The 23,843-nt window shown below is 35.9% G+C and overlaps 2 protein-coding genes across 7 annotated transcripts; both read left to right on the top strand.

Annotated features, from left to right (window-relative positions):
- The first annotated feature begins 1,943 nt into the window (after nucleotides 1–1,943).
- Nucleotides 1,944–7,594, top strand: LOC143535077 (mitochondrial dicarboxylate/tricarboxylate transporter DTC-like). Its single transcript, XM_077029413.1, has 6 exons — nucleotides 1,944–2,134; nucleotides 5,054–5,137; nucleotides 5,315–5,376; nucleotides 5,474–5,835; nucleotides 5,933–6,147; nucleotides 7,311–7,594. Exons 1-6 carry the CDS (start codon nucleotides 2,009–2,011, stop codon nucleotides 7,365–7,367), a joined length of 906 nt encoding a protein of 301 aa, XP_076885528.1. The 5' UTR covers nucleotides 1,944–2,008; the 3' UTR covers nucleotides 7,368–7,594.
- Nucleotides 7,595–9,637: 2,043 nt separating this feature from the next.
- On the top strand, nucleotides 9,638–21,440 carry LOC143535074 (mediator of RNA polymerase II transcription subunit 13-like). 6 transcript variants are annotated; one of them, XM_077029409.1, is made up of 25 exons: nucleotides 9,638–9,797; nucleotides 9,917–9,979; nucleotides 11,935–11,951; nucleotides 12,080–12,190; nucleotides 12,497–12,567; nucleotides 12,719–12,858; nucleotides 12,947–13,033; nucleotides 13,117–13,204; nucleotides 13,285–13,368; nucleotides 13,444–13,521; nucleotides 13,626–13,705; nucleotides 13,790–13,868; nucleotides 13,973–14,260; nucleotides 14,828–14,887; nucleotides 14,973–15,207; nucleotides 15,292–15,516; nucleotides 15,690–17,015; nucleotides 17,096–17,297; nucleotides 17,426–17,519; nucleotides 17,603–17,690; nucleotides 17,879–17,957; nucleotides 18,046–18,341; nucleotides 18,419–19,439; nucleotides 19,523–19,858; nucleotides 20,651–21,440. In XM_077029409.1, exons 4-25 carry the CDS (start codon nucleotides 12,167–12,169, stop codon nucleotides 21,247–21,249), a joined length of 5,580 nt encoding a protein of 1,859 aa, XP_076885524.1. In that variant the 5' UTR covers nucleotides 9,638–9,797; nucleotides 9,917–9,979; nucleotides 11,935–11,951; nucleotides 12,080–12,166; the 3' UTR covers nucleotides 21,250–21,440. The 6 variants fall into 6 exon arrangements, with proteins under 6 accessions (XP_076885524.1, XP_076885522.1, XP_076885526.1 ...); XM_077029407.1 differs by lacking the exon at nucleotides 11,935–11,951 and having other exon boundaries at nucleotides 12,061–12,190; XM_077029411.1 differs by lacking the exons at nucleotides 9,917–9,979; nucleotides 11,935–11,951 and having other exon boundaries at nucleotides 12,061–12,190.
- Nucleotides 21,441–23,843: the final 2,403 nt, after the last annotated feature.

The raw sequence follows: 23,843 nt of genomic DNA, 5'->3' as shown, positions 1-23,843 counted from the left end.
TGCCCGACAACACGGGAAAAAAATTGTGTTATTGATTGAAAGGTTTAACATGCTCCATTAAAAAAACACACTTGTGATCATACATTCAAGGTATTTTTTACTTAACTTACATCCAACTTTGTCTGATCTCATTTTAAAGGCAATAAAATGATTATTAGATAACTACTAAGGCCATGCGTAGTGGAAGGGCTACAAATTGGGCGAATTGCGACGCGTGACATCCAGTCAGCAAATGATAGGAATTTGTTTTTAGGGTGTAATGGTGTTGTAGGCTAATACACACAAACATATATAATAATAATAATATTTAATATATATATACCATGCACACAAATACTTTTTTGCCCAACAAAAATTTGTAGCCCCCCCCACATTTCGCCCCCAAAATCGCCCAGAGGGGCAGTGTTGTAGCTCCAATTCGCCTCATTTCGCCCAAATCTATCGCCCATACGGGTATTTTAAAGCGACAATTAGTGATGTATATTTCAAAAATATTATTCTTGTTATTACTTACAAAACCAGGGGCAATATTGAAAATTCGTTCGTAAATGATACTACAATAGTGGTTGGGACTTGGGTTTGTGGGGGTCCTTGATAAAAGTGACCACTTTATTTATTGACCTCAAACTTGGATATTCCAAAACTACCCTTTATTGTGCAAGATGCCAAGAATGTCTTAAGGAAACCATCGCCAATCGAAATATGTGTGTACAACTTGTACAAAAAGATACCCAAACCCCACCTCATATGGCTGAATCTTGGGTATTATGAAATGACCATTATGTCCTTGGGTGTTGAAGATATGTCATGTTTGTGTTGTGCTATACAAGGAAAGGTTGTTTTGACTTTGCTTCAAATAAACTCTATATTAAAATTAAAACTAATAATAACATTAATAAACATATCTATAGGCAATGGATATTGTTTTTTATTCTTTTAAAAAATATATGACCATGTTAGCTATAGTATAACCAAGAAGTAATTACAATAGTGGGATTCCTGTGTGATAGCGACAAGAATTCGTACATTATTGGTTTATTTTTTTATGGTACTAGTATTTGATATAGCACATGAGAAAGAAAATCGAATAGCAGTATATTGTCCGTCTGGGATCGGGTCGGTTCACACACATATGTAACACATGATGTGCTTAACATAAATTTTTTATTGGTTTTTTGGAGAGCTTAACAGTCATAGTCAAATTAATCGAGTTATTATTATTATTATTATTTGTTGGTGGCAGTTAAAAGATATTCAACTCGATGATGCAAACCCTTCAAAGATTTTTAAGAGTCCATAGAGATTGAGAAATAAACTTGGCTTAAATTCCGTGATCAAATAAGCAAAACACATTCCAACTTTTTATGCAAATGTTCCATTAAGAAACACAAGAGTTACTATTGACTTGAGTTTGTTGGTCAACTAAGCAAACTCTACTTTTCATCTTATTCAATTCCATTTGCCATACCATCAAACTCAAAAACACATTGTATATGACAATCTGAGTGGCTACCCCACGAAAAAAGCTGTTACATACTCGCATAAAGAAGAGGAGAGAGAGAGTGTGTGTGTGTTTGTGTGACGAGGCCAGTGTAGGGGCGGATAACTGGTAGAGCATTGCCAATGTTAGCGGGTTTCGACAGGTTCAAATGGAATGGGTGAGTTGTTAACAGCCGATCAGATTTTTATCAAATTCCTATAAAAGACCTACCATTTTTATTTCCGCTTAAAGTCATCTACTCATTTCATTTTCATAATACTCACGTTTTCAACTCTATTTAATTCCCAAAAAGAAAAAAAACCTTATAAAACGATCAAGGGCATTTCGGTCAACAAAAAGCTAATGGCACTCCCGTAATTAACTCAACCCCAAAGGGACACACATGACTATTCCATAACCATTCTATCACCTCACAAGTGAGTGGAGGTATAAATATCTACCAAACTTAGATCACAAGCTTTTGGTTTCTTCCATTTTGATTTGCTCTAAACAAATTTGTAGATCAAAATGGGAGGAGAAGAGCACAAACCTAAGCCGGTCGGCGGTGTATGGCCCACCGTCAAACCGTTCGTCAACGGCGGAGCTTCCGGTATGCTTGCCACGTGTGTCATCCAGCCTATTGATATGATCAAGGTGCGTTTATATTGCTATCTAGTGTATTATTATTATTATTATTATACGCATTTTAAGTTATTATTATGAGTTTAGACTTTAGATCTGTTGTTAGGTGGAGATCGGACTCCATTAGGTGTAATTATTCGATTAACTGAGCTAATTACTATTAGGTTTTATTTCGTTATGTTTATACTGTGTGATTTTGAACTACGAGTAATATTATAATCATCTAGTGTGCTTGCTACGTGTGTTGTTCAGCTCATTGATATGATCTAGGTGTGTTTATTTAGTGTAATATATGCGTTTTAAGTTGTTATTATGAGTTTAGATCTGTTGTTAGGTGTAGATCGGACTCTATTAGGTGTAATTGTTTGATTATTTTGAGCTCATTTGTTTGCAGGTGTTATCTTATTATCTAGTGTAATTTATGCATTTTAAGCTGTTGTTGTTATGAGGTTAGATCTGTTGTTAGGTGTTGCTCGGACTTTATTAGGTGTAATTGTTTGATTATTTTAGTTCGTTACTGATAGATCTTATTTTAGGTTTTCATTTTGTTATGTTTATACTCAATTTTGACTTCCGAGTAATATAATTATCGTAGCTAGTTGGTATTATCAATGCGTGTTTATCTAGTGTAATTTGTGCATTTTAAGTTGTTGATGAGTTTAGATATGTTGTAGGTGTAGATCGGACTCTCATAGGTCTAATTGTTGATTATTTTGAGCTCATTAGTGATGGATCTTATATTAGGATTATACTCTGTAATTTTGACTTCCATCATCATCATCATGATATGATCAATATGTGTTTGTCTAGTGTAATTTGTGCATTTTAAGTTGTTAATATGAGTTTAGATCTGTTGTTAGGTGTAGATTGGACTCTTCGTTGGCGTAATTATTAATTATTTTTTAGCTCGTTAGTGATAGAAGCTTGTTACACATGTCATTTAGCTTGTTGATATGATCTAGGTCTGTTTATCTTATTATTTAGTTTATTATATGCATCATTAGCTCTTAACTGTTTAATATGAGTGTAGATCTGTTGTTAGGTGTAGATTGGACTCTGTTAGGTGTAATTATTTGATTATTTTAGCTCATTAGTTATATGTATTATATTAGGTTTTTATTCGTTATGTATATACTGTATAATTTTGACTTCCGAGTAATAGAATTGTTGTAGTTTCTTGATATGATCAATGCGTGTTTATATAGTGTAATTTACGTGTTTTAAGTTGTTGATATGAGTTTAGATCTGTTGTTAGGTGTAGATCGGACTCTCGTAGGCGTAATTATTTGATTATTTGAGCTTGTTAGTTATAGAAGCTTGCTACATATGTCATTTAGCTTATTGATATGATCAAGGTGTGTTTATCTAGTGTAATTTCTGCATTTTAAGTTGTTATAATGAGATTACATATGTTGTGAGGTGTAGATCGGACTCTTTTAGGTGTAATTGTTTGATATATTTAGCTCGTTAGTGATGGATCTTATATTAGGTTAGCGTTTGTTATGTATGTACCCTGTGTCATCCAGCTTATTGATATGATTTAGGTTTGTTTATCTAGTGTTATTTATGCATTTTAAGTTGCTATAGATCTGTTTTTAGGTGTAGATCGGACTCTCGTAGGTGTAATTGTTTGTTTTCATTAACTCGTTAGTGATATAAGTTTGCAGGTGTTAGTTAGATCTTATATTGGGTTTTCGTTCCTTATTCATGTGTCATTGAGATCATTGATATGATCAAGGTGTGTTTATGTAGTGTAATTTATGCATTTTAAGTTCTTGTTATGATTTTAGATCTGTTGTTAGGTGTAGATCGGACTCTCGTAGGTATAGTTACTTAATATTTGAGCTCATTCGTAGTAGAAACTTGCAGGTGTTAGATCTTATATTAGGTTTTCATTTGTTATGTGTCAGTTTGCTCATTGATAAGATCAAGGTGTGCTTATTAAGTGTAGTATATGCTTCAAGTTCTTATTATGATTTTAGATCTGCTGTTAGATGTAGATCGGACTCTTGTAGGTGAAATTATTCGGTTTTTTGAGCTCGTTAGTGGTAGAAGCTTGCAGGTGTCAGGTCTTGTGTTATGTTTTCATTTCATATGTATTATCACCTGGTAAGCTTGCTACACGTGTAATTCATCCTATAGATCTAATAAAGGTGTGTTTATATAGAGTAACATATGCATTTCAGCTCTTGATATGAGTTTAGATTTGTTGTTAGATGTAGATCGGACTCTCGTAGGTGTAACTATTTGATTTTTCGAGATCGTTAGTGATAGAAACTTTCAGGTGTTAGATCTTCATCTTATATTACGCTAGGCTTTCATTTCCTATGCATATACTTAGTAATTTTGACTTCTGAGTATAGAATTATCATCTGTTGTGCTTGTTACATGTGTCATCCATTACAGCGTATTGATATGATCAAAGTGTGTTCATCTTAGTGTAATATATGCATTTCTAGTTCATGATATGATTTTAGATCTGTTGTAAGATGTAGATCGGGCTTTTCTAGGTGTAATTGTTTTATTTTGTGAGCTCAATCGTGATAGAAGCTTGCAGGTATTAGATCTTATGTTAGTTTTTCATTTGTTATGTATATATTCTGTAATTCGACTTCTAAGCAAGTGAGTAATAGAATTTTTCTTCTAGTAGCTGGAACAACCAAGTTGTGTATTGATGATAAGTTTCTGTATTAATCTTTGATCGGACATAGTCGACAATATGCTTGAACGAGCTTCATCTGATTCGTTTGTAGACTAGTAATTATTAACATAAAAGATGTTTAGTAGTTTGATTGTATCCGTTAAGTTTGATGTATATCAAGTTTGATGAGGGGACAATTATGACCTATTTTTTTATTTTCATTATGGTTAAATATTTTCTCAGACAGATCTTTGATTTGGATTGTATATGACATGTTGCTGTATTTATAGGTGAGAATTCAATTGGGTCAAGGATCCGCAGGTGAGGTGACAAAGACTATGCTGAAAAACGAAGGAATCGGTGCCTTTTATAAGGTTTGCTCTCTCAAATGATCAATGTGTATAATGATCACTCTTCTACTGCAATTTGAGACTGGTTCATTGAAAATATGAAACATTCTGTGATACAGAATGATTATAGCGGTCTTCGTTCATTAGTTTTGTTTCTTTATCATACATTTGTTGACTCATTAAGTTCATTATTTTGAGAAGGGTCTATCTGCTGGATTACTTAGACAAGCTACATATACAACTGCAAGACTTGGTACATTCAGGTATTGTCATCAATAAACTTACTTTTAAGCATTTAAAAAAATTGATTAACCTAATTTTTCATGTAACTGATATGCTAAAATTTAAATTATTTTATAGGATTCTGACAAACAAAGCACTCGAGGCCAATGATGGAAAGCCCCTGCCTCTATACCAGAAAGCTTTGTGCGGGCTAACAGCTGGAGCAATCGGAGCTTGTGTAGGAAGCCCTGCTGATCTTGCACTCATCCGTATGCAGGCTGATGCAACATTACCTGCTGCCCAACGCCGTAACTACACAAATGCATTCCATGCATTGTATAGGATTACTGCAGATGAAGGTGTATTGGCTCTATGGAAAGGTGCGGGTCCCACAGTCGTTAGGGCTATGGCTTTGAACATGGGAATGCTTGCTTCTTATGATCAGAGTGTTGAGTTCTTTAAGGATAACCTCGGTTTTGGTGAGGCTGCTACAATCTTAGGTAAGGCTAAGCTGCATAGTTCTAATTCGGTTTCTTTTTAGAGTAAAGTTTTAGGTATTTTGTTTATGTTTATTATTATTATTATTTTTTTTTTCAGGTGCCAGTTCTGTATCAGGGTTCTTTGCTGCGGCTTGCAGTTTGCCTTTTGATTATGTGAAGACTCAAATTCAAAAAATGCAACCTGATGCTGCGGGAAAATATCCTTACACAGGATCTCTGGATTGTGCCATGAAAACCCTCAAGGCTGGTGGGCCCTTCAAGTTCTATACAGGGTTTCCAGTGTATTGTGTTAGGATCGCGCCACATGTCATGGTACGCTTTCTCTTTTATACACCTTACTATTTTAGGGGGTGTTTGTCATCACACTTTAAAGTTGTTTTTGTTCTAGCTGTAACGAGCCAAGCTCGATCTCGACTCGCTTAACTTATCAGAGCTCGAGCTTGCTCTTTTCGAGCTTATTATTCATGAGAAAATACTCAAGCTTGAGCTCAGCTTGATTACTATTTGTTAATTATTCAATTATATTTATATTTTTGTTTAAATACCATAATTTATTTAGTTTTTTTTTAATCATATTTATATAACAATAAATAAAAGTTACTATATATGTTAAAATAGTTGCTAAGAGTGGGATTTTACTTGGTAAAATTTTGTTTCTATATTTTTGTATAAATAGGTCTGTTTAGACTCACGAGCTCAAGGCTCGCTTATTAAGCGAGCTTCAATTTAGGCCCGAGTTTGTTCTTGACTCGAATTGAGCTGGTTTAAACTCAACTCGACTATAGCTTTTAGTAGGCCGATCTCGAGTAGCTCACGAGGGGCTTGGCTTGTCTAGACTTCTGTTTCTTTCTTTAACTATATGAGTACACGAACTAGTTTTGAATACGGGTATTAAAATTTCAATTTTGTAAAGGAACCAATTTGACTTCTGGAGTCAAAGGATACAATTTTTTTGGCTGTTATGAATATTTTTGACTAGGGGTGAGCAAGAAACCGAAAAAACCGATCGGAAACCGGAAAAACCAAGAAATCCAAACCGAAAAATCCGAACAGAAACAAAAGGTGGCGGTTTTTTTTTATGTTTTTGTAAAACCGCACTAACGGTTTGGTTTTGGTTTTGCATGTAATAGCGACCGAAAAATCCGAACCAAACCAAATTCCTAAAATTTTGTTTTTTTAATATTTTATATCAAGTAATTTATAAGAATTTAATAAATATGCAACTCCAATAATTTTGGTAAAATGTATAATAGTCTATTATTTTACAATTAACAAAATTATTTATACGTAAATTCATTATTTGTTGTCAACTTTTTTTTACCGGCCTCTGGCAAAAACCAAAAAACCCGAAAGCAAGTGGTTTCAAAAACTCCAAAAACCGAAGTTTTGGTTTTCGGTTTGGTTTTAGCCAAAAACCGCACCGAACTGCACCACACACACCCCTATTTCCGACTAATGGATTTTTGCTGTGACAGATGACATGGATCTTCCTCAACCAAATTCAGAAACTCGAGAAGAAGGCTGGGTTGTAACTTTTCTTGTAGAAAAAAGACAAGTGGTATGAACTATGAAGCAAAAATAATATATCGCGTTGTATGCGGATTTTGGTTACTTAAAAAAATTAAAACGGTGAAAGTCTTATGAGTTATACTTTTGCAGAAGAAGGAACGGTAGAATTGTTTTGAACCATTTGAAATATATGATTATTCTTCAGGGTTGTTTATTTTGATATATTAGTAGGCATGGGTTTTGCCGTTTATGAATGGAGTCTTTCTTGATTCAAAATGTTTCATTTCGTTTCGTTCAATATATGTGCTTTCTTTGTTATTATGTTATTGTTGCGATACAACTGGTAATCAAAGGATAAAAAACTAAAGATAGAACGAAGAATAAGAATTCACAAGAGATTAATATCGAATCATTAGCTACCATTTTTGTTCTTGGTTCGTCTATTTAGCGTCAACTTGAATATTACAAACGTTACATTTAACCCCTTCTACTTTTGTACAAAATAGTTATATACGAAAAGAATCCGGATCTAATAGTGCATAGTATAAATCAAAGCAAATAATGCAAGTTTCTAAATAATCCTTTTGTTGACACTGAATGTTATAAGTGCTCTCAGTGCACTTGCAGTGGGTGGTTTTGACCGCATATAGTGGATGTAGCACTCATAGGCAAGCAAGACATGGCTTTGTTCGTGGCCGTTTGTGGTATAGACGTTTGTTGCGACAAACAAGTCCATTAGACGCTCGTGGGTAGGCCCTTCCGGTTTGTGGAGAAGGGTTATCTGCAATTAGGCACACAATACTTGTGGCCTTGTGTGTGTGCATTTTAGTACTTGAAGATATGTGAGGGTGCAGTTTTAGCTTAAGATAAATAAATAAATTTATTACTAGCTTTCTTAGTAAGTTAGTCAACATAGAAGTACAATTTACTTTGAACAGGAAACTGAGTATATGAGATTAGGGATAAAAAGGTACCGGTAGTGAAAATCCATGAAAGTGGGTACTGGTATCAAAGGCAAAAACTTGGGAAAGCATCGGTACCGTACTGAACCGATTACGAAACCACTATGTTGATTGTTATATTTGTTTATTGACAAGTATATTTCAATTACCAAAGATAAATATAAAATTTTAAGATGATTTTGAAAAATGTAGCGATCGGTGAATGGTGAATGAATTCTTAAGGAAAACTTTCAGAGCAAACATAATTTTTTAGTGAAATATATTTATATGCTGCAAACTCATTTTAACTTTAGAATACAAAAAAAATATTATCAACTTAATTAAATACTAATTATTAAATTTAAAAACATAAATATGTTTTTCTTGAAAAATATTTTAACATCTACATACTATACTCGGCATGTGAACTGAAATAAATCCAACAAATATGTAAAAATCATCCAAAAGGTTGCAAAGTACTACATTATATACATAGTAGTTGTCGCGTTATTGGGGCAACATATTTATTGCAGTTTATGTCCGTGTGTTTTACAATATACGTCTGAATCAAGCTCAGTATTAAATGTTCACGCTCGGAAAGTCCAATTAGGCCTAATCCAGAATACAATCAATGTTCTATATAAGAAAACCTAACTCTACACCTCAAAATAATTATCTATTTTCCCTTTCCTCAACAATTAAGACTTTACTCATATACATTATAACATACAATTCATATACATAAAAACACATATGACTATGTCTGTATGTGACTCGATCATCAAAGAGTGTTTCACCAACCTACGCCTTCGCGACATGGGCGAAGCTTCCCTTATTCCTGGGGTACCCCCCTCCCCTTGCGTTTTTGTTCAAAGTTTGCCACTGCTCGCAACCTCTTCTAAACAAGGTATATTACGACATCATGTATAACTCCAGATAAATCTCAAAAGAATCTATATCCGATCCACACAACTCCAAAATCCGACTATGAGTCCCCGACAACCGATATAGTAACAATAAGTCAGTAACCATATTCACAACATACAAAACTTTTAATAACTACTCTTGGGCTTATAAACATATTATAAAGCCCCAATTTTAATTACTCCTATTTTACAACTTCCAAAACCATAGGGCTCACACTCACACTCATTCGTCATCACCGAACCATAACCACTAAAAGTGTGCCATAATAATAATACCTGATTTTGTCCGTGTCAACAAACAATTCGAAATACCTTGATTTTTAAAACAGGCCCGAGTCAAATATCAATGATTTGAAGCACTTATTTTTACACTATTTCGGAAACCGAAGAACTCAATCGTATGCCTACATAAAATATCGGATAATAATAATAATAATAATAAACAGACCGCAAAAACAGAGTATATGAGTATCGATTCCAGGATCCAAGCGCACTACAAAACCCTTACAACCTTCATCGCTATAATCGGATTCGTTCTTAATCTTATTCTCTATTAATTTAGCACAATTCACGCATTTCAGATCTCGTAAGTCTTCTATATACTTCAATTCGTTTCAATTTTGACCTAATTTAACTTCCAATAGCTCGTTAGCTCGTACGATTATTAACTGACTACTGATCTCTGTTAATTTTGTTGTTATGTAGTTGAATTTGAAACCCTAGGCAGTTGAAGCTTCAGTTCGGCAGCTAATAGGTTGATGCAATTAGGTAAACTGTTATTAATTCGTAATTTTCCGTTAATCGTTTGGTTTTTAACCTAATTTAAGTTCTGATTGTTACTATATTACTGATCTCTGTTAGTTTTTGCTCTTTTAGTTGAATTTGAAACCCTAAGTAGTTGAAGCTTGAGCTAATAGGTTGAAGCAATTAGGTATAGGGGTGTGCGTGGTGCGGTTTTAGGCTAAAGCCAAACCAAAACTTCGGTTTTTGGATTTTTGAAACCGTTCGGTTTTGGATTTTTTCGGTATTTTTCATTTGAGCTTGAAAATTTTAGGTAAAAAAGAGGTTGAGGAAAGAGGAAAATAATAAGTTTAAGTATAAATTATTTTGTTAATTGTTAACTAGTTGATAATTATACATTTTGTCAAAAATATTGGAGTTACATATTTATTAAATTCTTATTAATTAATTAAAACATAAATAAAAATAAAAAATTTAGAAATTTGGTTTGGTTTTTCAGTTTTTGTTTCATGCAAGACCTACGGTTCGGTTTTTTACAAAACACAAAACCAAACCGTCGATTTTGTTTCGGTTTGGATTTTTCGGTTTTTTCGGTTTCTTGCTCACTCCTAATTAGGTAAACTGGTATTAATTCATAATTTCCGTTAATCGTTCGGTTTTTTACCTAATTTGAGCTTGCTAGCTCGTTAGCTTACAGGCTTATTAGCAGATTACTGATCTCTATTAATTTTGTTGTTATGTAATTGAAGCTTAAATTTGAGTACTATACGGCTGCTAATAAGTTTATAAGTTCGTAATTTACCTAAGTCGTTTGGTTTTTTTAACCTAATTTAAGTTTTGATTATTAGCAGATTACTGATCTCTGTTAATTTATGTTCATTTAGTCGAATTTGAAACCCTAGGCAGTTGAAGCGTGAGTTTGAGTACTATGCGGCAGCTAATAGGTTTATTATATAATAACTCCCCGAAGTCGCTGGTTGAAGCTTGAGTTTGAGTAGTATGCGGCAGCTAATAGGTTGATGCAATTAGGTTAACTGTTATACTTCATAATTTTCCTTAATCGTTCAGTTTTCAACCTAATTTGAATTCCGTTAGCTCGATTATTATTAGATTACTGATCTCTGTTAGGTTTGTTCTCATATGGCTGAATATGAAACCTTAAGTAGTTAAAGCTTGAATTTTTAGTACTATGCGGCAGCTAATAGGTTGATGCAATTAGGTAATCTGTTATAAGCGTTTCATATATAGTTCAATTGTGCTTGAATTGAATTAGATTTGATATTTTGGGGTTGGCTAGTTGTTGATTATGATGCCTCACACATCATCTGAGTAAATAAGTACGTGTCTAGATGGATTTTTTTGTATATTGTTTCTTTCAATAATTCAATCTTTACAAGAATCTGATATTGAGTGCTTGTTTTTATTCGATCTACTGAATAGTTTATTGATCTCATTTACTAATGTCTAACAGTGTCATTTTTATTTAATTTTGTTTTGTTTTTCACCTAATTTGAGTTCTGGTTAGCTCATACGATTATTAGCAGATTACTGATCTCTATCCATTTATTCTCATATAGTTGAATTTTAAACTGAAACCCGCGGTAGTTGAAGCTTAAATTTGAGTACTGTGCGGCAGCAAATAGTTTGATGAAAGTAGATACAGTGTTATAAATGTTTCATAATTTGTTGGTTGGTATAAAATTGGTATCAAACTTAGCCCTAGCTATGTGTATGTTAAGATTTTTGGGAGATTTTGTCGGTAATCAGGGGATTATAGTTTAATTGTGCTTGAGTTGAATCCAGTTTGCTATTCTAGGTTAGCTAGTCAGCGATTATGATAGCTCTCACACATCGTATGAGCGTTAAGTTATTACCTTTACAGATATCTGGTGTTTAGTTATTATTCGATCTCTTAAATTGCTCTTGATCTCGTTTACTAAAAGTGTCATTTTGATTTGATTTTGTTTCCTTCTGTTTTTCAGTTTGATTGAATACATATATGTATGTGGTCTTCAATATGCAATCTCTGGAGAAACACATAAAGCTTGACTTGATTTCAATTCTTTACTAATAGTGTCATTTTGATTTTGTTTTGTTCTGTTTTTCAGTTTGATTGAATGCATATATGTATGTGGCCTTGGATATGCAATCTCTGGAATAACACAAAGTCTTGACTTGATTTGAATTTTACGAGGGCCTTCAGTTGTGTTAGTGATGTGGACAAATGTATTCAAAATCGTATGTATCTTTCCTTTACTTTTGTATATATTGTTATGATTTTATGTGGGCATATGGCTATTATTTGTGGTATACAGTTGTACGTTTTAATGCACGCCATTGAATCTTAATTATATTTGGTTAGTTAAAGTACCAAGTTTTCTTCCATTTTGAACGTGTGTTTACCTATGCGTTTGGAGACTTTAATGAATGATGAATTGGAATTCTGATTGAATTTTGAAAATATCACTTGAAATCAATGATAATGATGAATTGATGGTTTACTTCTTAATTATTCATATATTTCTTGATTTGACTTTTTTGAAGGGCGGTCTACATCAAGTGTCATGGTTCCAGTTTCTCCCAAATGAATCTGACTCCAACCTATCCGATAGAAGGTTCCTTGTTTTGATAACTTTAGATCTTGTAATCTATATTTTGTTAAGTAACAAGCCAACATCTATATTATCTTATGCAACAAGCCAACACTGTCTTATAATCTGGCCTTTTTTATGTTCAAGTTACTGAGAATTTAAGTGTTTTGGACAGTTTAAATTCGAATCAGAAGGATGCTGCCGCACAGTTGGTTATTTCATCCCATTTACAGTTACAAAAAGATGGGTTTCTTAGCACGTGGGGCAATTCCTTTGTTGGGCCTTGGGATCCATCTCAGGGCCTACATAACCCTGGTAATGATCTGTTTCTCCATCACACATTTCAAGAATTAAATACCATATGTATTCCTCTGGTTAAGTTGTGACTTTACTAAATTTGCAGACGAGAAAATCAAGTTATGGCTTTTTATCCCGGGCCGACATTCATCTGTTGTTGATAAGGCCAAAGCCGCTGTATCTAAACTAAGAGGTATGCTAATATTGCTTAATTTTTTAATCTTTTTGTTTTACAAGTTTTGAATCATATTGATTTATGTTTATAATGTGTTACAGGTTTTGCATCTGGAGTCTGGTTAGCACCTGGGGACTCTGAAGAGGTGGCAACTGCACTTTCTCAAGCTTTAAGGAATTGTATCGAAAGGTTTCTTTTATGCTTATTCTATTATGTTTTACATTCAACTCTTGCAAACAATTGATTTTTTACTTAATTGTTGTTGATAGAGCTTTAATGGGGCTTTCATATATGAGATTCGGGGATGTATTCTCAAGATACCACCCATCTTCACAAGGAGAAGAGCTATTCAGGTGTGCAAAACAATGTAATGTTGGCTATTTTACCCATGATTATGTTAACACATGTTGACATTTTTACCTTTGTAGGAGAGGCCAGCCGGTGCTTGAGTTCACCTTTACTGCAACAGAAGAGGGCATATTTGCTCATGTCATAATATCTGCAAAGTTTGTGAACTTCATTTCTCTTTTTTCTTTTTCTTTTTATTGTCATTTTTTGAGATTTGAATTGCTATACAAATATGCAAACTAAATAACCCTGTTGTTATCAGGCATGTTAGGGCACTTTCAAGTGGGGACATGGAGACGATCTTAAAACGCACATCTAGCAATTCCAGTGTCAGGCTTCCAGGTCATTTTACTTCACTTTATGTAATTATCTTTAGATTTTAGTGCTCTTGAATTTTACAGTGATCTTGAAGTTTGACTTCTGCAGTTATTGTTTCACCTCATGGAATGCGTGGCAGAATAACTGGAATTTGTCCAGGTGACCTTGTAAAGCAGCTATATTTCAGGTGGAGTTACCATTATTACACAATATTACCAACCATCATTGATAAACATATTTTCCTGATGAAGACACTCATATTTTTTTTTCCTTTTAAACACAATCTTACAGTTCTGGGAAGTTTAAGGCTATAAATGGGATTGTAGGACTTCCAAACCAGTTTTCACAAAGTTCTGGCTGCCAATTAAGGGGCCAAAACTGTTACCTTGAGGTAACTCTGGGTTGTGAAAATGCTGAAAGTGAAAAATCACTTCCACCAAATTCAAATACGAGTTCAAAGAATCATATATCTGAATCTCCTGGCGTCACAAAAGAATATGAAAAAACATTTATTTATCCGGCTGAGGCAGTCCTTGTGCCACTTGTGCAAACATCATCTGCTAGATCATCTCTAAAAAGGTATTTAATCCATCTATTTCTTCATCTTTTATTTTTATAAAAATCATTTTGCAGTGTAGTCAATACTTTCACTAGACTAATTGTATGCGTCTAAACACCAAAAATGGTGAAAAATTCAATATAAAACATCTTTAATGAAGACAACAAAACAGTGTAGTTTTTCCTTTATGTTACACTATTCATCACCCGCACCAATTTTTGTGTGTTGTGGTATTATTCATCACACCATAATTCACATTCTTATAAACATAAAAGGTAAAAGTTAACCTCTAAAATATATATAATTTACAAAATGATTTTAGTAAATGAAGGATCAAACTAAAGTATTTTGTTTTTAGTCTTATACATAAACTAATAAACTAATTTAACTTAAAACAAGTTAATGTGTAAATTATAATTATCCAATGTAAAATAATTCATGTTAAAGTTTTGTGCATGCATTGGAGTTGGAATAAAGTTAGGGTAAGTATAATCCAAGAAAATGATATAGTCACATGAAAAAGATGTAAATGTTTGGTCTGTACCATGGAGATTCTCAAATATATATTACATTTATTTATCTTGTAGATTCTGGCTTCAAAATTGGATGGGCCCATCATTATCCAGCTCATCATTCTCTATGCAATGGTAAGTTCTATTATATAAAATTTAGACATCTATTTACTCGATTATATACTACATTATACGGTAATGTTCGTTTGGTGTTTAACAGTGATGCTTTCGGTATCATGGATGGATCATGGCATGATAATGACATGCGGGCTCAAAATGGTTACAACAGTAGTGGGAATAGTAATAGTAGTAGCATTAGCACTAGTTCGTCTAGTGACAGTGATTATAGAATGACTGGTGAAACCGGTGATCTTGAGGCCGATGCTGACTCACTATCTTGCATGAAGTTCGGTTTGACTACTGCTGACCAAATGCATATTGATGGCTCCAAACTGGTATGAGTTGTTAATCATTTATCTAAGTTAGTAAATTTATAAAATAAAACCCAAAACGGGTTGTAATTTGTTTACATTTTGCAGAGTAGTAAGCGATCCAGAGCTGGGATGGGTGAGTCATATGGTCCGGCTGGTGCAATCATTAATGCACAACAAGATGGATATAATTCAATCAACAATGATCAGGGCGGGTCTGGGTGGGACTGGGATGATGATGACAAAGGCGTTGTGATGGATATCCAAGCACTTCTCTCTGAGTTTGGAGATTTTGGTGATTTTTTTGAAAATGATGTTTTGCCATTTGGAGAGGTAAGTAACAAAAAGCTGAAAGTTTTTAACTTTTAAATTTGTTTTAGGTATTTCTTCAATAACTTCATATGCATTTCATCAAACGCTATATGCATTTAATCAAACACTACATATGCATTTTATTGAACACTTGTATGCTATACGAGTTTGATGTTTTTGTATATGGTGAAAAGCCGCCAGGGACTGAGGAATTACAGACGCCCATGTTTTCTGCAACTGATGGTGGAGATGCAAGTAGCAGCCCGTTTACTGGGATGATTGATACTTCTGATCCAATGATTTTACCAGTCGGGTTTTCATCATTTGAGAGTTTTAACCCACCATCAACTGTCATAGAGGAATCAATAAGCAAAAATCAAGAAATTACAATTACAAAAGATGCTTTATCTTCTGGATCAATGAACTACAATCCAGCCGCACCTACTTCCAGTGAATTTGATTATTTGATAAAAGCGGAAGCGTTAATGACGTTTGCTCCAGAATATGGAGCAGTTGAAGCCCCAACAACTGATGCATTATCATCCCTTATTAAAAGCCCGTACATCCCAAAATCCCGAACAGCAGATAGTGCAAATTCAAGTACGAATAACTACATTTACTCTGCAACACCTCCCCAACACGATGTATCTGATGATAAAACGATCGTTGGTGTAAATTCAAAAGACAAATACTTACTTCAATCGAAGAAATACTACACTCATGTTGAAAGTGGAAAGAATGATAAAAAAGACGATAAAATGTCATCGCGTGACAATACTGTTGAAGATGTTGCACCGTCAGCTTTTTCGGGTTTTAATTCTTCAAACACGGGTTTTAGAGCATCTACCCGGAATAAGATAACTGAAAGTTTTCTTATATCGTCAAAAACCGCTATTGCAAATGAGCTCGAGTGTATTATGTTTCAAGCTTTTATGTGCAAAATACGGCATACATTGTTGACTCCGACCAGCTCGTTGCAAATGAGTCGGTTATCTGGAAGTAATGCTTTGTATCAAATGCATGGTGAATCAAGTGTTTTACCAGATAACATATCTAACAAATATGATATAAAGAAAAAAGAAACAATACCTGTTAGAATCGCGGGTGATTTAGATGGCGGGCTGCTTGACGGGCCTCTGAATCCACCTGTTGGTGTTTGGCGAACAGTTGGTGTCACTAAAGGTTCAAAACCCATGACATCGAGTATGGAACCGTTTGGCTCTTTACCTCATAATTCGTTTAATGAGGAAGGAATGTTGTCATATGGCCAAAGGCAACCACTTTTGGACCTTTTAGATGGAATGCCATTGCTTGTTCAACAAGCAACGTCTTTTGTTGATGTGACATTAGATGCGGATTGTGGGGACGGACCTTATGGTTGGCTGGCAATGCAGGAACAGTTGAGGTGCGGGTTTTCGTGTGGGCCTGCTTTGGTTCATGCAGGTTGTGGTGGGGTTTTGTCTTCCTGTCATTCTCTTGACATTGCGGGTGTTGAGCTGTCGGACCCACTTTCAGCTGATGTAAGCTTTTGTTTATAATTTCTCTGTTAAGGTTAAACACTATATTCAATATTAAGTAACCTTATTGTTGGGTGTTTCAGGTGCATGCATCATATGCCATCACTTTGCTACAGACTGACATTAAATCAGCCTTGAAATCGGCCTTTGGAACTTTTGATGGACCCTTGACTGTAACTGATTGGTGCAAAGGGCGAAATGGTCAAACTGATGTTTTTTCAGCTGAATCATCTGCAAGCATAAATGATTCTTCGGTTGAACCAATAAGCCCATCTCAGTCTGCTGGTGAGTCCACATCTTAGTCAGCATGCTATTTCTAGTTATTGAGTATTTCAAAACTCCCATCCAAACACCCCCTATGTTTGTTTTATGTATCTTACTAAGAATAATATTAAGATGGATATATGTGACAGATGGAACTCGAATGGATGACACAAGCGAGTCAGAGCAGCAACTAGGACTCAGGCCTGCGCTTCTTGTAATTCCCATTCCTGCTATTCTTGTCGGGTACGGTTACGTTTGACAATGACAAATTATTTTAGTGGAATAAATTGTCAACATTCCAAATCTAAAAGTTATGGATGCAACAGGTACCAGGATGATTGGCTAAAGACCTCAGCAACTGCTCTACAACACTGGGAAAAAGCTCCTTTTGAACCTTATGCTTTAAAGAAACATGTGAGGAAATTACTATCTTGCCCCTTAATGTTGACACAAATTTTTATGTTTAATTATTTGCTTCCCATTATTAGTTGCTCCTTTTGAACCTTATGCTATGCAGAAACATGTGAGAAAATTTCTATTTTGCCCCTTCAAGTTAACACAAATTTCCACTGTTAGTTATTTGCTTTTCATTATTATCGCAGATGAATTACTGTGTCGTTTGTCCTGATATCGACCCCCTTACAACAGCGGCTGCAGACTTTTTCCAACAACTAGAAACAGGTGTGATAAATAAATATTTTAATTTTATATTTTGTACATTAAATCATTACTTCTGTCCGTGTCAATTTCATGTCTAACTTTCCTGCAGTGTATGAGACTTGCAAATTAGGAACTCATTCACCTCAAAATTTTGGGAACCAAACTGCTAAAGATTTGGGGAAATGGTCTTCTTCTGGTTTTGTTTTACTTGATTGCCCTCAATCAATGAAGATTGAAAGCGATAGTGCATCTTTGGTCGGATCAATTAGTGATTATTTTCTTTCATTATCTAACGGATGGGATTTAACAAGTTTCTTGAAGTCACTCTCTAAGGTCTTGAAAGCCCTAAAACTCAATTCCTGTTTTGCTCCTACTTCAAAAGAAGGGAACAACACTCCTTGTACAGTAAGTTTTTTATCCTAAAAAAATTATTGATCAATTAACTGAATACATATTTATAATTTTTGGGGTATTTTAATCAGGTAATATATGTGGTGTGCCCGTTTCCCGAGCCCGTGGCCGTTTTGAAAACTGTTGTTGAATCGTGTGTAGCTATCGGTTCAGTCGTATTTCCATCATCCGACAAAGAAAGAAGAAACGCAATGCAGAATCAAGTTGGGAAGGCGTTAAGTTGTTCTACAGCTGTAGATGATGCATCGATATCAAATGTTGTGACAATTTCTGGTTTTAGCATCCCTAAACTGGTATTACAGGTCGTGGCCGTTGATGCAATATTTCGTGTCACAAGCCCGTCTCTTAACGAGCCTGTTATTCTCAAAGAGATTGCATTCACGGTCTACAATAAAGCCCGAAAAATTTCCCGAGGGTCGTCTGCTGATGTCATGCCCTCTGTTTCAGTATCGGGTCGGCCTCAATCTCATTCAAGTATGATGCAGATGAGTTCTTCGATGCAAGGGATGTGGAAAGATTCTCTCGGCCCGCGAATGGGCCCACGAGAGGGTGAACTGGATGCTGGGTTACGTGCCGGTGTGTGGGATAACTCGTGGCAGATGACCCGGTCTGACAGGCCCGGGGAATATTATATTCAAGATGAGTTGAAATACATGTTCGAGCCGCTTTTTATTCTGGCGGAGCCTGGTTCGTCTGAACGCGGGCTGTCACCGGATTCGTTAAAGCTTTTATCCGATGACGGTACGAGTTCAGATACTGGGATGGGGTCTCAAATGGACGGGTCTGATGACGGGTTTGGGTCAGGTCATAAACAACCCCTGAGCCTACATTGTTGCTATGGTTGGACTGAGGATTGGCGGTGGCTCGTTTGCATATGGACCGATTCTCGAGGCGAATTGCTTGACAGCTGTACGTTCCCGTTTGGTGGAATTAGTAGTCGACAAGACACAAAAGGATTACAGTTTCTTTTTGTTCAGATTTTACAACAAGGGTGTCAGATTTTACAGGCGTGTTCTTCAGATTCAACTCCCGCTAGACCTCATGATTTTGTTATCACGCGAATCGGTTGTTTTTTCGAGCTTGAATGCCAAGGTATGATATCATTACATTACCTTTCTTATTGATTTTTCTAATTATATTGATTAAATAAATGATATAATTTGACATGTAAGCAGAATGGCAAAAGGCTCTTTATTCTATTGGTGGATCCGAGGTGAAAAAGTGGTCATTGCAGCTTAGACGGTCGGTACCCGATGGAATGACTGCCAGCAGCAATGGTGGCCCGCAAGATATGAGTATTATTCAAGATAGGAATTTACAGTCTCACACCAAAGGGTCAAACTATATGAAAGGTGGACTTGGTCAATCTTTGGGTAGAAAGCAGCTCGGTGGCGGTCATATTGCAATGGATAATTCGAAGGGGTTACTTCAATGGGTGCAAAGCATTACTTTTGTATCGGTTTCAGTTGACCATTCACTACAGTTAGTTTATCAAGCGGATTCATCTCCAGGTTAGTTTATCCTTTCTGTTAAAAAGATAAAAGTTTGTAATATTCTTTAAACATTTAGTTTGATTTTTTCTCAAATAACTTGTATAGCTTAAAAAAACGATATACACAGCTTTGTATAATTTTTTTCTGAACATTCCGACATAAAGTTTAACGGAAAACGAGTTATTTTTGGTTGTGTAGACGGTTTTCACAGAATTTTGAAGATGATATCCAAATGACTCTTATTTATATATTGTTTAAAAATATTTAATAATAGTTTTATAAGGATAATCACTAAATTGTATTAAAATATTTTTAGAAAAAAAAACAATTACACTCACTAGGCATAACAAATAAGTGGTTAAGCGTTTCCTGGCGCCTACGTGGCTCACACTAATACCACATAGGCGCTATGTAAGCATAGAGCCACTCACTCTCGTAAAAAATGCGTTATATTTGGCGAGTGTGAGTAGTGAGGGTTTTTTTTAATAAATATTTTAATCCAGTTCAGTAATTATCTATAAACAATTATTATTTATTATTTCTGAACAATAATTAAATACAAGTCACTTGGATATCATCTTCAAAAGTTGGTGAAATCGTTTACGAGACCAAAAAAAACATTTTTTTTTCTAAAAATAACTTGGTTTTCGTTGAAATTTGTCAGAATATTCAGAAAATAAAAACAAAATTGTGTATTTTGTTCTTTTTAAAAAGCTATTGATTCTATTGTATTAATCTTTAAAAAATTCTTGAGTGGGCCCAGTTTGTTTAAGAATTAAGATACCGATAAACTTTATAATCTTGCAACAGGCACAACTCAAGGCAGTGGAGTAATGGGCCAATCTTGCTATGTCGAAGGATTCACACCCGTAAAATCTCTGGGGTCCGCATCCACATCGTACATATTCGTACCCTCCCCTAGCATGCGTTTCCTCCCACCAAACCCGCTCCAGCTCCCGACCTGCCTGACCTCCGAATCCCAACCGCTAGCCCACCTCCTCCACAGCAAAGGTTCCGCCATTCCCATATCCACGGGCTTCGTTGTCTCAAAAGCCGTCCCTTCAATGAGAAAAGACTCCAGAACCAATTGCAAAGAAGAATGGCCTTCGGTCCTATCCGTCGGACTTTTCGATTATTACGGTAGCAACAATAATAGCAACAGTAATAATAATAATAATAACAATAACGAAAAAGGGAAAAACGTGGGAAAATCGGGAATGGAAAACCATATGATTCTGGAACGCGTGGCGGCTGAACTGCACGCGTTATCGTGGATGACCGTGAGCCCGGGGTATTTGGAAAGACGAAGCGCGCTTCCGTTTCATTGTGATATGGTTCTCAGACTTAGAAGGCTTTTACATTTTGCTGATAAGGAGTTATCACAGCCTTCTGTTAAATCTGAAGTTTAGAGGTGAGTGTTGTTACATGTGCAGTAATAGTTGTACAATTTAATTAAATTAAATGCATAATTGTAGCTTTTTGGTGGTTAGGGATAATGTTTTGAGAAATAGTGGAAAAAATTTAGAAAAATATATAGATTATGAAGTTGTAGTGGGTAGGATTTGAATGTTGTTTGTGTACAAAAACTATTCATGACTCTTTTTTTTCCTTATTTATTTTGTTTTTGTTTTTTTTTATTATTTTTATATTTTATTTTTTAGGCTTAGGTTTAAAATCCTTGTCATGAATGATAATATTTTTGTATCATGAGAATATGGTGTGAAAAAAAGAGAAAATAGGTGTGCAAATGAGCTGAGCTTGAGGTTGTTTAAGTTATAGCTTGGTTTGTTTTGAGCTATAGTTTTGAAGCTATTGTACGGCTCATGAGTAGTTTTTTAAGCTTTAGTTGGCCCGTTTATAATACAATTATATTGAAGTTACTCTTTGTTACTTCGAACTCAATTTTAAATAGATGGTTTAATTTTTAGAGATTTTATGTAAATGTTATGCTTCAAGTTACTTTTAAAAAGTTACACACACATCATTTATCACTTAATTCTAAATGAAGAGGTAGGTTCCCGCAAAGACCAACTGGACCCACAAGACTCACTTTGAAGATGTACGTCCACGCAAAGACCAACTGGATCCGCAAGACCCACCATGCTCAGAGAGATGAAGACCTTACACGCAGTAAGCCAGCTGTCCCCGCAGGAAAGCCTCCCTTGGTACAGTACCCTGTCTGTTCCCGCAGCTGTGGGTATAAGCCAAGAAGGAAGGCTACCCGCACTAACAGTAAGGCTACACGCATAAGGCACTAACTCTTAATACTTCAGTAATGTCACCTGAATAAGGAATGAGCAGGGCGGGAATATTCCCGCCCAAAAGAGCCAGTCCGTACGCTTCTAGAAGATCTTTTGTACTATACCTACCAAGGTATGGACAAATAGACAAGATCTGACAAAAGCAACCCATGAACCAATCACAGGGTGACAACTCACTGACAATAGTACGAGGAGGAGCACGCTCCAGTACAAAATGTCACTATCAGCCGCTGCCTACCCACCAACTCCCATCATGGCACGAACGTAGCCCATAGTTGGTGGAAAAGGAATATTATATACAGCTGGTCGTACCTGCTTGGAAACCTACCTTCGGCTATAAATACTCAAAACACCTTGGAACGGTATCATCATCTTCTCTCTAGCTATTTCTCTCTATATACACTTATATTCAGAGCAACCTAGTCTGATTCTCACGCCGGAGGGTGGTCACAAGGAGGAACCCCCCCTTCTCAGTGACGAGCTTACGATGTCTGTTTTGCAGGTTGAGAAGAATAGCCATCTTTGTCGGACCTAACCCTCGTGGGAAACATCTACTTAACCCTAAGATTATCCTTAATCTGTCGGGGTCACTTAGTGTTTCTTCATTGGTGCCATCCGTGCATTAAGCTAGAACTTACTCTTCTTTTTCTCAGTTTTTTCAAACTTCTGGAAAGATGGTTAAGGTTACTCCGATGCCAAAGCCACCGGGTAACCAAGAAACTCCGGTAACCACAACCCCAGCTACTGGGGGGAACACCGGTGAATACACGATTGTTACGAACACTATCCCGGTTACCCAAGCCGGGGCAAGTGCAGTAAACAATCCTCTCCTGGGATTCATTGATACCCAGTTGGGGAAACAACAGACGAGACTTCCCCGACAAACACCAGAACAAGTTAAAGCTTGGGCGGAAGCACGTCAGAAAGAATTTCAAGCCGAGTTGGACGAACGTTTACGTTCAATCCAACAGGCCAATGACAAATTCGGAAGCACTCGACAACAGCTCAGCATGAGCAATGATTGCGAGTATGTGAATGATGAAGATTGGGAAGAATCTGACAGTGACGCAAACCCACGTCATAAGGCGAAAGAGAAGCGTAAAGAAGCAGACTTCCACTCGAGAAGAAATTTCGAAGAAACTTTCAAACCAAAGAACACGGGGGGAAACCCACGTGACTTCTCCAAAACTTTCAGACCAACTGTTGCGAATGCGGGAACGTCCAAATTTGCAAGGGACATTGCGGAAGCAATCGCTCCAAAGAGTGCCAAATAGATGTCCAACATAGGCACTTACGATGGCATATCTGACCCGGACGATCACATGAACAGATTTATAGCGGGGGCAACCGTCAGTAATTGGACGGAACCCACATGGTGTTACATGTTCCAAATGACGCTCGTCGGGGCAGCCAGAGCGTGGTTTGATCGTCTACCGGTCCACCACATCTACGATTGGGCAGACTTCCAGCACAAATTCAGCCAGCACTTCAGTCAACAAAGAAAATATACTGAAGAGCAATGGACGATCCTCAACTGCATCCGAAAAGAAGACGAATCTTTGCTAGACTTCATCACTCGCTTCAACTCAAAGAAGCTAAGTCTGGACACTATTAGCGAAGATCTTGTTCGCGCTGCTTTCATCCAGAGCGCTGAGTACCCAGAGCTCATCCGCACGTTGACAGGTAAAGACGGCATGCCACCCACGTGGGATGCCATCATGACGGCAGCTAAACGCTTTGCC

Source organism: Bidens hawaiensis, unplaced genomic scaffold (assembly GCF_021521415.1).
Source record: "Bidens hawaiensis isolate Kalapana, Puna unplaced genomic scaffold, B.hawaiensis_p1.1 tig00010384_1, whole genome shotgun sequence".
Lineage (NCBI taxonomy): Eukaryota > Viridiplantae > Streptophyta > Magnoliopsida > Asterales > Asteraceae > Bidens > Bidens hawaiensis.
The sequence above is the reverse complement of the archived record's forward strand: the minus strand, read 5'-3'. Positions and strand labels throughout refer to the sequence as shown.

Bases quoted from the DNA above. Each gene is read 5' to 3' on its own strand.
- LOC143535077 (XM_077029413.1), top strand. From the start codon at position 2,009: ATGGGAGGAGAAGAGCACAAACCTAAGCCGGTCGGCGGTGTATGGCCC. The intron at 5,138-5,314 runs GTTTGCTCTCTC...TATTTTGAGAAG, and splicing joins GAATCGGTGCCTTTTATAAG to GGTCTATCTGCTGGATTACT. The intron at 6,148-7,310 runs GTACGCTTTCTC...TTGCTGTGACAG, and splicing joins GGATCGCGCCACATGTCATG to ATGACATGGATCTTCCTCAA.
- LOC143535074 (XM_077029411.1), top strand. From the start codon at position 12,167: ATGTGGACAAATGTATTCAAAATC. The intron at 17,016-17,095 runs GTAAGCTTTTGT...TGGGTGTTTCAG, and splicing joins CGGACCCACTTTCAGCTGAT to GTGCATGCATCATATGCCAT. The intron at 17,691-17,878 runs GTGAGGAAATTA...TTATTATCGCAG, and splicing joins CTTATGCTTTAAAGAAACAT to ATGAATTACTGTGTCGTTTG.